Genomic DNA, 16,030 nt, shown 5'->3' with positions numbered 1-16,030 from the left:
TTATTTTTCTACCAATTCTCAAAACTACTCCCTTGAGACACGACCCCAGCCTTTAGTTGGGTTACTATACTATCGACGATCGTAGACACTCATACCATAGGTTAGTGTCGTTGGTCACGATAAGTATCAAAATGGCGCTGCTGCCAGGGAGTGGTGTTATATGGGAACTTGTAGTTGAATGAAATTTTTGATTCTTTATAATTTTAGTTTTACTAATCTAAATTGTAGTTTTATTTTCTAGTTTGAATATCAAAGCAAGGACCTAAGGATGGAAAATCATTATGGATACCACACGAATCATCCCTTTTTGAAACTATTTGTCACGACCCAGGAGCACCCCCAAGTCGTAACAAGGCGTACTCGACCCCGAAGGAGTCTTATACAAGCCACATAGTCATTCATTGCATTCAATAATGAAAATAGTGCGGAATAATAAAAAAAAAAACTTATTTACATCCACACATTTAAACTTCTTGAAACAACTTTAAAAACACACACCGGAAGTCTAAGTCTCACATGGCCATCTTAGACATAGTCGCAAAACATAAGTAGGGACACGGCCCTTTACAATCAAAAGAAGTCTATTACATGAACAAAAGAACTTAAAAATCTTATCCTCGAATCCTTGAGGACATACCAAGTCTTGGAGGAAAGCAATCCAACACTTCAAACTAGCTAGGAGGGATCACTTGCCGGAACCTACACTTATAGTAAAAGTATGAAGAATATGGGTTAGTACACAAAATGTACTAAGTATGATGACCATGCAAAACATGCTTAAAAAGGGACATTTTAGTTAGAAACCATGCATTATGCCACCTTTTTGAAATATCATGAACAATAGCATAAAAGACATACAAGACAAGCATAACATCAAGTAAGTCATAATATCACCTTTAAACAATATCAACATGAAAACCTTTACCTTGGACCTTCACCTCAAGAAACCCTTATGCTATACCTCGTGCAATGTATGGATGGCGTCCCATACCACCATCCATACTAAGGCACCACATTTAGGTCACTTAAAGTAACTTATCATTCCTTTCTTTCACCTTTGCACAATATTCATACATAAGAGGTATATCATTAATTAAGACATGACAAGGGAAAATAACTCGTAATATAACCCAAGTATAACATGCATAACATATTAAGCATTTAAGAGCCAACATTCTTTAATAACCTCATTTAGGGTACATTCATGTCACAGTCATTAGGATTTAGAGAAACTCACTATGACCCTCTCCAAGCCTACTCGTGCAATGTATAGGTAGCATCCCATACTACTACCTACACTTTGTAGAACCTGTCAAGAAACCATAATGAAATCTCACATGATGGGAAGTAAGCGTTTAACCGACATAGACCATGAGAGCTTGTCATGGAATCCGGTGTCATGAGTCCCCACACCGAAAAGAGGTGGTCTACTTGCCTAAGGAAGACCGGTATATATAGCTTAATGGATCCACTAGCTTCCTATGCGGGCACATAGTTTATGGGATAAGGTAGACGATCATTGAAACTCATGCCTAACTGTCGGGGGAGTTTCCATCTAACCAAATCCGCTCGGTGCTTAGCCTACATTCCCATAGAATAGTTCATTACTTTGACATCATCACACATGAAAGGGTGCCATAAGCCTACCGATTCAAGGTACATTATTTAACACATGAAAGGGTGCCATAAGCCTACCGATTCAAGGTACATTTAGGAAAGCTCATTAACTCCTCTTGAAAGGGTGCCATGGGCCTACCGATTCAAGTCTCATCATTAACCTTTATGGAAAGGTGCCATAGGCCTACCGAATCCAAGGTTCATTACTTATCATTAATGGAAGGGTGCCATTAGCCTACCGATCCAAGGTTCATTATAAGCATGTGTGGAAGGGTGCCATAAGCCTACCGATCCAAGGATTCAACAATCAACAATATAATCATTTATACAAGAAAATGATGCATAAGCCCTACCAATTCAAGGTATACTTTATATTGAAGAATCCTTCATATTATATCATCAACATTCATGAGTGTCATCAACACATCTCTGGATTTCCATACATCTCATAACTCAAACTTTAAAGCATCGATTCATCAATTCTCCATAGTTGGACATTTTGTCAAACACCTTGAAGGCATGTAATGGAATCAAAGAGCATGGAAAATAGGGTAGTAATTATGCAACCAAACCAGTGAACAACCTACAACAACACCTTTACATTCATAACATGATCACATTATCTTCATTGAATTCTCATTCGTATAATGTCATGATAACACTCCAATTTCTCATACTATGCCTTTAAGGCCATAAGCCTCACATACCAATACACCAACAATACACCATAAAATAAGCATGGGTAATGACATACTTCAACAATCTAAAGACCTTTAAACAAGTTTGATTCATATACATTCATTATCTAGCAACCCACTTCATAAAGGCATAAACTAGGAATAGAGAGAAATCATGGGTTCATGGAGTATTTTCATCTTAAATCGTCAATACAACAACAATATAACCATAAAGTGCCATTAGAAACCTTTTAAAACCATTTGGTGGAAGAACCCATGAGATTGAGTGAAAACCTAGATTTTTCATACTTTGAAATAACTTTGGATTTGGCTCCTTGAATGGAAAATTAGACAAGGATCAAGACCACCATACCTTTGCTATGATCTCCCACGAAATTTGATGAAGAAAGCCTTGAATCCAAAGCCCTAGCTCCCACTTCTTCTTCTTCTTAAATGGAGGATTGTAGAGAGGGAAATGTTTTTAGGGATGGGAATGAACTAATGGTATATAGGAAATAATATAAGTCCTTTGAAAAAAATGGTCCAACACTTAGAAAAAATTTCAGGCGGGTGAACAGTAAATGAACAGTAAAATCAGCTACTGGAATTTGCCTTTTTCTGCCGGACAGATTTTACGAAAATGGGCATAACTTCTTCGTCCGAACTCCGAATGAGGTGAAACGAAGTGAGTTAGGTAGCTAACTCAAAGGGCTTTCCATGGATATATTATTGGCCACCCAAATAATTTGTGTGCTAGGAGATATGACCCTCCAAAGTAGACCCTCGAAAAAGGCTTCACTTGGAAATTTCGGATTTTGATACGGTTGCTCTAAAATTTGGGTTAGACCCATTTCCCACTCAATTTGACCCCCTAAACAAGAATATGAAGTCGGATTTTCGAAAAACGAAACGGATCTTTTAATATACAGCTAAACAAGTTTCCGGTAACTTCCGAAGCACATTTTTAAGAACTTTTGGGTCAAATTCAAATATAATCATTTCATTAAGTTCTCGACTCCAAACTCACATGTGAGGCTCTAGTTTCACTCTATCATTTTCCGAGTCGTTACATTATCCCCCACTTAGGAACATTCGTCCTCGAATGACACTTTAAACACATAAGGGGTAACAACTCAAGTATACAGCCCATCAACATGCATACAACATCAATACAAGTACATAAATATCGGAGGAAACATCAACTCCACATCAATGAGGCTCAAACAACTTCATGCAATTCAAGAAATTAGGAATACATCTACCAATTCCTTATGCATCAAGCTTTACCATTTCTCATTTCATTGGATGAACTTCCTTCTCCAATTTACATCACACTCATCCCAAAATTATTAGGCACATTATGCAATTTTCTCACAAAAGTACAATTATGCAACATTCTCAAGAACACATTTAAGCATGCCTAATAAATCAACTCATGCAACATTTAAGCATGTTCAACATTTATCCTCATGAAGCATATAGACAACTCAACTAAATGCACATCAACACGAGGAACACGTTTATGAAAACTCATTTTATCATTTAACAAGAATTCAAATAGGACATGCATAACATAAGGAGACCATGGAAACTCATTTTCACCCAAGACTCCAAAACATAAAACAAGCTACTAGGAACTCTTGGCCTCAAGCTTGAATAAGAATAGAAGGAATGAGATAAGGATATCAACACTCTCAACAACCTTGCTATTCAACCTACCATCCCCCACTTAGAAGAAAACCCAATTAAGGCAAACATGAAAAACAACACCATAGAAACCTCATCAAGACATTCATGACCATAAGGAACTAAAACTTACCGGCGCCTTCATTCGGATTAGCTTCCTTGTCCTTGCTAGCTTGGAGAGCATAGAAACGACCATAATTTGGAGGAATAGGAACCGTTCCATCTTTAGAAGCTTGCTTTGCCTCCCTTCCTCTAGCCGTAAAAGTAGGACAATCTTTCACCTTGTGATCATTCTTCCCACAACCATAGCATCCATTAGTACCGGCTAGGCACTTCCCATAGTGCCTCTTGCCACAAGTGGTGCAAGTAGGTTTAGAAAATTGAGATCCACCACCTTTATCTTGGTTAACCTTAGGAGCACTTGAAAAATCTTGATCTTGAGCCCTCTTCTTGAACCTAGGTTGACTTTGCTCATCGGATCTACCCCTCTTCACATTCCTATTCATCCTCTTAAGTTTGGACTCCTCAATGGATTGAGCATACACTATGAGCCTAGAAATGTTCATGTCATTATGGAGCATTGCCGTATGGCACTCTTCCTTGACTAGGTCGGATACGCCGGTCACAAACCTACTCATCTCATCCCTAGGGTTTGACACCAAAGATGGGGCATACTTAGACAATTGGGTAAACCTCAAGGAATACTCTTGCACACTCATATTACCTTGCCGAAGATTGATAAACTCCTCAACCTTACACTCCCTCATCTCACGGGGAAAGTACCTACCAAGGAAAGCTTCCTTAAACTCCTCCCATTCTATAGGATCCGCTCCCACCGGCCTATTAGCCTTCCATTGAGTGAACCAAATTTGGGCAACATCTTTCAATTGATAGGAGGCAAGCTCCGCCTTTTCTCTTGAAGTCACCCCCATAGCACTCACTACCTTATACACTTCATCCAAAAATTCTTGGGGATCCTCTCCCACCTTAGAACCTAGAAACACCGGAGGATTCATCCTCACAAAGTCTCTCAACTTAGAAGCCATAGTACCCTCATTAGCATTCACCCTAGGCCCCATATCTCTAGTCGCTTGAGCCGCCATGGCTCGGGCCAAGATTAAGAAAGCCGACCTAATCTCTTCATTGGTCATATCCGGGGGAACCACCGGAACCTCATTCTCTTGCTCACCTATAGGAACTTGATTGCATTGCACACCTTGACCATTTTGCACAACTTGGGGAGGAACTTCCTCATTCACATCCTCTTCTCCTACTCTCCTTGCGGGTCTCCCTCTTGTATTCATATCCTATAAACACAAGAGAAGGATAAGGATAAGAACACTTATAGAACCACACTCTAAGGCACGACTTTAAGAATATGAAAGAAGTGTAACTTCTAGCATCCTATAGCCTCTCGCTCATAGATGTGTCGCGACTCACACCGATGAACAAGACTCTACTAGATGTGGCATGTGAGACATCGATCCTAAAAAAAAAATTTCCAAAATCTTATGCTCTGATACCATGTTTGTCACGACCCGGGAGCACCCCCAAGTCGTAACAAGGCGTACTCGACCCCGAAGGGGTCTTATACAAGCCACATAGTCATTCATTGCATTCAATAATGAAAATAGTGCGGAATAATAAAAAAAAACTTATTTACATCCACACATTTAAACTTCTTAAAACAACTTTAAAAACACACAGCGGAAGTCTAAGTCTCACATGGCCATCTTAGACACAGTCGCAAAACATAAGTAGGGACACGGCCCTTTACAATCAAAAGAAGTCTATTACATGAACAAAAGAACTTAAAAGTCTTGTCCTCGAATCCATGAGGACATACCAAGTCTTGGAGGAAAGCAATCCAACACTTCAAACTAGCTAGGAGGGATCACTTGCCGGAACCTACACTTATAGTAAAAATATGAAGAATATGGGTTAGTACACAAAATGTACTAAGTATGATGACCATGCAAAACATGCTTAAAAAGGGACATTTTAGTTAGAAACCATGCATTATGCCACCTTTTTGAAATATCATGAACAATAGCATAAAAGACATACAAGACAAGCATAACATCAAGTAAGTCATAATATCACCTTTAAACAATATCAACATGAAAACCTTTACCTTGGACCTTCACCTCAAGAAACCCTTATGCTATACCTCGTGCAATGTATGGATGACGTCCCATACCACCATCCATACTAAGGCACCACATTTAGGTCACTTAAAGTAACTTATCATTCCTTTCTTTCACCTTTGCACAATATTCATACATAAGAGGTATATCATTAATTAAGACATGACAAGGGAAAATAACTCGTAATATAACCCAAGTATAACATGCATAACATATTAAGCATTTAAGAGCCAACATTCTTTAATAACCTCATTTAGGGTACATTCATGTCACAGTCATTAGGATTTAGAGAAACTCACTATGACCCTCTCCAAGCCTACTCGTGCAATGTATAGGTAGCATCCCATACTACTACCTACACTTTGTAGAACCTGTCAAGAAACCATAATGAAATCTCACATGATGGGAAGTAAGCGTTTAACCGACATAGACCATGAGAGCTTGTCATGGAATCCGGTGTCATGAGTCCCCACACCGAAAAGAGGTGGTCTACTTGCCTAAGGAAGACCGGTATATATAGCTTAATGGATCCACTAGCTTCCTATGCGGGCACATAGTTTATGGGATAAGGTAGACGATCATTGAAACTCATGCCTAACTGTCGGGGGAGTTTCCATCTAACCAAATCCGCTCGGTGCTTAGCCTACATTCCCATAGAATAGTTCATTACTTTGACATCATCACACATGAAAGGGTGCCATAAGCCTACCGATTCAAGGTACATTATTTAACACATGAAAGGGTGCCATAAGCCTACCGATTCAAGGTACATTTAGGAAAGCTCATTAACTCCTCTTGAAAGGGTGCCATGGGCCTACCGATTCAAGTCTCATCATTAACCTTTATGGAAAGGTGCCATAGGCCTACCGAATCCAAGGTTCATTACTTATCATTAATGGAAGGGTGCCATTAGCCTACCGATCCAAGGTTCATTATAAGCATGTGTGGAAGGGTGCCATAAGCCTACCGATCCAAGGATTCAACAATCAACAATATAATCATTTATACAAGAAAATGATGCATAAGCCCTACCAATTCAAGGTATACTTTATATTGAAGAATCCTTCATATTATATCATCAACATTCATGAGTGTCATCAACACATCTCTGGATTTCCATACATCTCATAACTCAAACTTTAAAGCATCGATTCATCAATTCTCCATAGTTGGACATTTTGTCAAACACCTTGAAGGCATGTAATGGAATCAAAGAGCATGGAAAATAGGGTAGTAATTATGCAACCAAACCAGTGAACAACCTACAACAACACCTTTACATTCATAACATGATCACATTATCTTCATTGAATTCTCATTCGTATAATGTCATGATAACACTCCAATTTCTCATACTATGCCTTTAAGGCCATAAGCCTCACATACCAATACACCAACAATACACCATAAAATAAGCATGGGTAATGACATACTTCAACAATCTAAAGACCTTTAAACAAGTTTGATTCATATACATTCATTATCTAGCAACCCACTTCATAAAGGCATAAACTAGGAATAGAGAGAAATCATGGGTTCATGGAGTATTTTCATCTTAAATCGTCAATACAACAACAATATAACCATAAAGTGCCATTAGAAACCTTTTAAAACCATTTGGTGGAAGAACCCATGAGATTGAGTGAAAACCTAGATTTTTCATACTTTGAAATAACTTTGGATTTGGCTCCTTGAATGGAAAATTAGACAAGGATCAAGACCACCATACCTTTGCTATGATCTCCCACGAAATTTGATGAAGAAAGCCTTGAATCCAAAGCCCTAGCTCCCACTTCTTCTTCTTCTTAAATGGAGGATTGTAGAGAGGGAAATGTTTTTAGGGATGGGAATGAACTAATGGTATATAGGAAATAATATAAGTCCTTTGAAAAAAATGGTCCAACACTTAGAAAAAATTTCAGGCGGGTGAACAGTAAATGAACAGTAAAATCAGCTACTGGAATTTGCCTTTTTCTGCCGGACAGATTTTACGAAAATGGGCATAACTTCTTCGTCCGAACTCCGAATGAGGTGAAACGAAGTGAGTTAGGTAGCTAACTCAAAGGGCTTTCCATGGATATATTATTGGCCACCCAAATAATTTGTGTGCTAGGAGATATGACCCTCCAAAGTAGACCCTCGAAAAAGGCTTCACTTGGAAATTTCGGATTTTGATACGGTTGCTCTAAAATTTGGGTTAGACCCATTTCCCACTCAATTTGACCCCCTAAACAAGAATATGAAGTCGGATTTTCGAAAAACGAAACGGATCTTTTAATATACAGCTAAACAAGTTTCCGGTAACTTCCGAAGCACATTTTTAAGAACTTTTGGGTCAAATTCAAATATAATCATTTCATTAAGTTCTCGACTCCAAACTCACATGTGAGGCTCTACTTTCACTCTATCATTTTCTGAGTTGTTACACTATTGAACCTCAGGGACAACCTCTTGACCTTTAAACAGGTAGGGGATGAAACGATTCAGAAAATGTGGCTGAAGTTTCAAGCGGTGCTGCAACCATGCCCTTCTCACGGGATGACAGACAAGGGGCTACTGGTGTGCTTTAACAGGGGTTTAGGACCCGAGAATTGAGATATAGCCGATAAATTTTAGGAGGGCAGTATGCTACACCAGCCCTATGAAGTTGTAGCAAAACTCCTTGATGACATGGTAGAAGCCAACGAAGAAGCCAAAAAGAAGCAAGAGTGGGATGCACTAGTTACCCAGTTGAATGCTCTATCCACCCGAGTCACGGAATTGGAGGTACAAGCCATAGGGAATTAAAAACAATCCTCCCTTTGAGAATGTAAACATGGGAAGAAACATAAAGGTATACATGATGATGAAGCCCTGTCACTCATTCAACAAAAGATTGAGGCACATGTGAAGATGTTGAATGAGATGAAAGAGAACATCGCAATGCTAAACAAAGCGTCAGCCTCTCACTCCATGACAATTCAACTGCAAGATGCTCAAATCGGCCACTTGATATCATGACAATACCCACCATTCGCCGAGGATTCACCTAATTATAACATGGGCGACTCCGAGGATGAAGAATAAATATTGAATTGTGTCGTGCCACGACGTTAACTAAGGTGTTGTTTGGGAGGCAACCCAAAACCCCATATTATCTTATATTTGCATAACAGTAAAATAATAGTGTCTTCGTTTTACAGATTGAAGTGTGATAGGTGCCAAAGAGGTGCAGAATGGTAAGCAGCAGACCCAGTTGGCGGGTTGCCGAAGACGGTGGTGATTAATGCTATTTTGCTATTTAACACAAGGCACCCTTTGAGCCTGGAGTTGGTAAAACTCGGCAAGCTCAGGAAGTTTTTGACGATTCACCCACCTGATCGGCGACCCCGATGGTCATTGCCTTTTGAATATCCACAGCTGCTAAGAAGTTCTGTAAAACACGGCGAAGTAAAAATTTGTTAGGCGAAGCGCCAAATATCCCAGAAGCCAAAGCGCTGTCACCGATTGAGAACAAACTAGAGAAGCTGCAGGCCAACACACAAATAGGTAGTTGATTAATCACTCGAAAGCGTGGGTTGAAGATAGGCGCATTGGAATGCTAAGAAAAGATGTACAGAGCTTGATGAATCACTTGGCAAGGCACCAAATGCCCCAACATACATTCTGCTATACGCGACATCTATTGAAGGACTCCAACTCGAAACTGTTACCTAACCAGGATTATTCTCCAGCCCTATCTCTGTCTTTCTTTAATTTGACCTCTGGATTATTTTTATATATTTGATGACATATATTTTCTTGATTGTGGTGGGGTGAGGCTCACCTTTATTTGCTTGCTATGGATGCTTGTGTTTTGGTGTACATTTGGGTTGTTCTGTTTTTAATTGTGTTAAAACTACTTTGCGATTATTTGAGCTTATGGCTCCTTTTACTTTTAATTGCAAAATGATTTTGACGCTTCCGAAAAATTATTATTATTTTTCAAATATTTTCGCCACCGCTTGTGTCGAAAATGGTTGTTCTTTTGCAAAATTTAAGTCTCAGTCTCGATCAATACTGATAACTTGAATAGTGTTACCAATCGAACGAACATGAATGCAAAGCTACGATCAGACCAAATGAAGTTGCATAGACAATATGTGAACTCTTTGCATCTCGTTGTGATTAGCCATTTATCGAATTGATTCTCTTGTAATGACCGTTGCACACTAGCAAAAGTGTGTAGTCTTGTTTGACTTAAGTGGCGATGCCTTGTGTGATTAGCTTGCTTTGAACCATGCATGAATAAACCTAGAATTTGCCCTATTAGTCTGATTGATTTAGAAAGGTGTCCTCTTGAAATGATCTTAGGAACCTTTAAAGATTGTGAGCCAAATTTGACATATACCTCTTTTGTGGCCTACCCGTGAGTGTGTGAAACTCTTTTTAACACCCTTTGAGCCTTACCTTTCTTTGGAAGAACTTTGATGAACCCTAGACCTTACTTGACCCACTACCTACAATCCTCTTAATTTGTGATTTAGTGAATAGCCAACTTAGGCCAAAAGCCTAAGTTGGGGGTGTGGTGAAAAGGAAAAGGAGAAGTTAAGAAGTGTAATAAAAAGTCCCCCCCTAACCCATGGTATTGCATAAATGGAAACCCCTTCAATTCAATAAAAAAATAATTGTAGAATAAAGTACGAAGGAAATCGGGTTTCCAAGCAATCCATGAAGGTGAATAAAAAGGTGTCTTAGAAGCACTAGAAAAAAAATTGATAAAGGAAAAAAAGGGAATGCCTTGCGAATACCACATCCCACGAGGAAGGAGCCACTGAGCCTAAATGACCATACCTTTGCACTCATCCCCATTACAAGCCTTAGAAAAACCTTTTTGATCTTTAGTAAACCAAATCGAAAGTGGATTGGAAAATAAGGGCAAACCTATGGGTGAAAACATGCATTGTGTTCCTCTTTTTGAGTGTGAGCGTTTCATCGGATTCCCGATCTTGAATTGATTAACCTCTGTGTGAGAATATGGAATCATTCTTCATGTGAGGGCATTTAGATACTTTTTGTTAAGCTTGAACTTGCACAAGTAGCAAGTATTGTGAGCATGAGAATCTCTGGTAATGGTGTATTACAACTTGAATCTTTGAGTACACGGTTGATCTTTGCATAAGTAATTTGAGTCTTGTGTGTATGTTCATGATTGAGTCTTGTGTAGCACTGTTTGAGACACCCTTTTTAAACGGTTGAACTTGAGTTTGCTCTAGTACAAGCAAAAGAGTAAGTTGGGGGTGCTGATGAGTCCATAAATTGGACTCATTTAGGGCTTTATTTTGATAAGAATAGTGTCCACGAATGCTTATTTTGTCTAAATATCTCATGAAAACTCTTAAGTGTCAGGTATTTGAAGGTTTAGAGAAAGCATGGACACTTAGGCAGAAAAAGGAACAAAAAGGATGAAAAGAACGAAGAACCTGAAGCCTGAACATCGCCAAGCACACTTGGCGATACGCCGAAGGGATTCACTCCGCCCTTTGTTCCAGTACGTGAAGCCTTGAAGGAGAAGGATCAAAAGGCGATAAAAGGAGCAGTCGGCGCTTCACCAAATATTTTCGCGAAGTAGTACTATACCGCCCAATGGTCCAGAATGTGGAGATGCTGAAGGCAATCATGAAGCGGTGATGAAACAGAAGAAGGGCGAGTCGCCAACTTATTCGGCGGCATCGACTAACTTCGCTGAAAGATCCGCCAACACTATTTTCTGAAGTCTATAATTACTAAACTTGTTATTAATTTTAGAAGTTGTGAACCATTATTATTATTTTCATAATATAATAGTACTTTTTTAGATATTTTTTCTCAAGTTTGGAGAGGTTTTTCGGGAGACCTGAAGAAAGCACGATTCATCTTCCCCAAGTTGGAAGTGGGTCTTCTCCATTCTTCTTCCTTTAATTAAATCAAGGTTTAATTTCTTATACCCATTCGATTTCACTATCATTTTAGGTGTATTTTGTTATTTCTTGATGTGTGGCTAAAAACTGCCATTCTTGGGGTGTGATTTAGCAAATATGTGTTGATATTATTATTGTGTCTTGCTTGCTGATAAGTTAGATGTAGTTTAATGGTGATTTCACCTAGTGGTTGTGGTTTAACCTAAAGGGTTTGTAGTTGCAAATACAAAGCCACCCATGTGTTTTCGGCTTGCCCGAAAGGGAGATCGTGAAACCAAGACCACTAGACGGATGGCCTAAGGAGTGGGTCGACATGACGTTCAGCCTGAGAGGGTGAGCCCTAGTCTCATATCCTAACACTCAGCTCGAGCGAGTGAGTGGGTAAGGCGTAGGCTGGTCTTCATGCGACAAATGGGTATCCGAGAGGAACGCATTTGAAACAGGGTAAGTTGCCCGAGAGGGAACTTATTTCCATTTAAAGCTTAGCCTAGTCACTATTATCTTACAAATTTCCTTTCAAAAGCATGTACCCAACTACTTATCTCAACTTGTATTGCGGTCACACCCCAAGAATTCTTACCCATACTTCATTTTCTTGTTATTTTTGTTGTTTTTACTACTTGTGACAAAACCCCCAATTGATATTTGACACTTTTGTGTCACCCCCTTTACTTTACCATGTTTTTGTTCGTTAATGTCTTTAGCTACGACTAGTTAGAGCTTAATTTTATTTTTCTACCAATTCTCAAAACCACTCCCTTGGGACATGACCCCAGCCTTTAGTTGGGTTACTATACTATCGACGATCGTAGACACTAATACCATAGGTTAGTGTTGTTGGTAACGATAAGCATCAGTCGTCAGCTTCGTGTTCCTGTTATTTTTTAGGGTTAATTTTCTTACAAACACAATTCTAAACATGCTTCCGAAACTGTTTCCTTTTTGTACAAGTTTAATGATGATGTGGTAGCTACTAATCCTCCGAAGTAGCCCATGAACTATGATCATGATGATCTCCAGCCGTCATGTTCTTCGGGTGTTGACTCTACATACTCATCCTCATCTTTAGAAGAGGAATCATCTCATCCACTTACTTCCCCATGCCGAACTAGTCGGATAGATCGTCATGCTCCTGAACGACTCGATTATTCTCAAGGAAAATTCGGTAAGTCTTATGCCATGCACACCACATTTCATTCTGTTGATGTACCTACATCTTATTCTCAGGCTTCTACACAAACTTGTTTGAAAGAGGCAATGTCGGAAGAGCTTCGTGCATTGAATGAAAATTCTACTTGGTAATTTGTTGATAAACTAATAACTAGAGTTCTCATTGGAAGTAAGTGGGTGTATTCCATTAAAATTACGACACATGATACAATTGATCGCTACAAAGCTCGATTAGTTGCTCAAGGGTACAAAAAGGTGTATGGGGTGGATTATGAGGAAACTTTTGCACCTGTTGCTAAGATGAAAATGGTACAAAAATTATTGGTTGTGGCTTCAATAAAGGGCTATACCTTACATAAGATGGATGTGAAAAACACATTTCTTTATGGTGACCTGGAAGAAGTGGTGTTTATGAAACCACCACCTGGGTGTGTTCTGCCAAGACCAAATGCAGTTTGTTATCTTCGAAAATCTCTTCATGTCTTAAAACAGGCTCCCTGAGATTGGTTTGAGAAATTTCGATCCACGATTCAAACTACGGATTTATCTCAAAGTTCTTCAGATCATTCTTTGTTTCTTCGTACTTCTCCAGTAGGTATCACAATACTTCTCATCTATGTTGATGATATCATTATCATAGAAATTGATCCAGAGAATATTACTAAATCGAAATAATTCTTGCATACCTCATTTAAGATGATGGACTTGGGACGACTGACATACTTTGTTGGACTTGAAGTTCTATATTTACCTACTGGGATCAGGCTTACACAACAAACCTATGTTCGTGATCTTGTTTCAAGGGGTGGTCTTACGGATGATAATGTTGTGTACACCCCAATGGAGATTAATACGAAGTAGAAGGAGGTTGATGGAGAACAATTCAATGATCCAACATTGTATCGGCAGTTGGTGGGTCATTAGTTTATCTCACTATGACAAGGACATAAATCTCATATGCAGTAAAAGTTCTAAGTGAGTTTGTGGCTAATCCTTACCGTATACATCACACTACATTACTTCATGTGATTTGGTTTGTTCGTGGTTCTATGAGTCAAGATGTTCTTTTCTATTCTGATTCTTCTCATCATCTTCAAGGATATACTGATGCAGATTGGGATGGTTGTCCGGATTCTCATCGTTCTGTTACTGGTTGGTGCATGTTTCTTGGCACATCCTTGATATCTTGCAAATGTAAGAAACAATCACACACATCTAAATCATCTACAGAGGCTGAGTATCACGTTGTGTCGGCAACAAGTTCACAAATAGTTTGGCCACGACGGCTATTATCTGAGCTCGGTGTCGTTATTATATCTCTTACAGTGCTACATGTTGATAACACTAGTGCGATTAAAATAGCCACAAACATGTGCAACACGAAAACACAAAGCATATAGAAGTGGACTACCATTACATTCGAGAATCGGTTATTGATCATCTCATCACTCTACAACTCATTCCTTCTCATGATCAACTTGCTGATTTGTTTACAAAGGCAATAACACGAGCACGACATGAGTATCTTATCTCTAAATTGCTACTTTGTGATCACTGGTACCAATTTCAGGAGGGGGAGGGGGTGTTAGGAAAAGCTATAATTGTATAGTAATTAGAAAATATATTCTTTCTTAGAATATGATTGATTTACAGAATATACAGTTATAGTCATATATACTCCTTCCTAGTCCTAGAAAAGAACTCTAATCCTACAATTGTATAGCTATAAATATTTACTTTCTACTGTATCATGAATGAATAGAAAAAACTATTTTCAGAATATCTTATGTCTTTCTAGCACTTTTGTAATGAACCTTACGTGTGCTGATAATTTGATCAGGAAATATGTGCCTGAAGCTAAAATGTTGAGTATATTAGAAGCTTGACACTCTTCCTATGTAGGAGGGCCACATGGTGGGGCTCTCACCACATATAAAGTGCTCTAGTATGGCTACTATCGGCCAATCATTTACCAAGATACATTTGATTTGGTGAAAGGGTACGATAAATGCAAAAGATAGAGAGCGACATCAATCAAACAAAAGTTCCTTATTGCTCCAATCTTGGAGGTGGAATTGTTTGACGTTTGGGGCATTAACTTTTTGGGAATGTTTGTGAGTTCCTATAGGCAAAAATACATTCTAGTGGCAGTTGGTTATGTCTCAAAATAGGTGGAAGTTGTGGAATTGGCAGACAATAATGGGAAAAGTGTTGTTGGTTCTTAAAGAGGAATTTTTTTTCTAGATTTGACACACCTAGAGAAATTATCAATTATAGGGTAACATTTTTGCAATAAGGTCTTCAAGACCTTGATTTAAAAATAAGGAGTAAAGCAACATATTGTGTCTACCCCATACCATCGTAGTCTAGTGGGAAAGTTGAAGTGTCTAATAGGAAGATAAAGGAAGTACTAGTAAAGATTCTAAATGATAATAGGAATGACTAGGCCAGGAAGTTTGATGATGAGCTATGAGCATACCTGACAGCTTTTAAGACACCAATTGATATGTCACCATACCAAGTAGTGTTTGGAAAGGCACGTCCTTTGCCTATGGAACCGGAGCATAAGGCATTATGGGCATTGAATAAGATGAATCTGAGTTGGAGTGAGGCTGCAAATCTGAGGCTAGATCAAATTAGTGTGATGGATGAGTTCCGGTTAAGGGCATATGAGAGATATGCTTTTTACAAAGAGACGATGAAATCATACCAAGAACGACAGATCAAGAAAAGGAAATTCAGTCCTAGGGACTTGGTGGTCTTGTTCAACTCAAGACTCAAATTGTTTCCATGTAAATAGAGGTTTAAATGGTCT

The 16,030-nt window shown here is 38.8% G+C and overlaps 1 protein-coding gene across 1 annotated transcript; it reads right to left on the bottom strand.

The window, feature by feature from the left end:
• Positions 1-641: 641 nt before the first annotated feature.
• Positions 642-9,788, bottom strand: LOC125869692 (uncharacterized). The gene is made up of 4 exons (XM_049550147.1): positions 9,724-9,788; positions 9,483-9,633; positions 4,114-5,287; positions 642-699 (listed from the first exon to the last, which is right to left on the bottom strand). Exons 1-4 carry the CDS (start codon positions 9,786-9,788, stop codon positions 686-688), a joined length of 1,404 nt encoding a protein of 467 aa, XP_049406104.1. The 3' UTR covers positions 642-685.
• Positions 9,789-16,030: the final 6,242 nt, after the last annotated feature.

This window comes from Solanum stenotomum, chromosome 7, assembly GCF_019186545.1.
Source record: "Solanum stenotomum isolate F172 chromosome 7, ASM1918654v1, whole genome shotgun sequence".
Lineage (NCBI taxonomy): Eukaryota > Viridiplantae > Streptophyta > Magnoliopsida > Solanales > Solanaceae > Solanum > Solanum stenotomum.
The sequence above is the reverse complement of the archived record's forward strand: the minus strand, read 5'-3'. Positions and strand labels throughout refer to the sequence as shown.

Bases quoted from the DNA above. Each gene is read 5' to 3' on its own strand.
- LOC125869692 (XM_049550147.1), bottom strand. From the start codon at position 9,788: ATGTCGCGTATAGCAGAATGTATGTTGGGGCATTTGGTGCCTTGCCAA. The intron at 9,634-9,723 runs GTACATCTTTTC...GTTGGCCTGCAG, and splicing joins CAAGTGATTCATCAAGCTCT to CTTCTCTAGTTTGTTCTCAA. The intron at 5,288-9,482 runs GTGGGTGAATCG...TTGTGTTTATAG, and splicing joins CCATCGGGGTCGCCGATCAG to GATATGAATACAAGAGGGAG.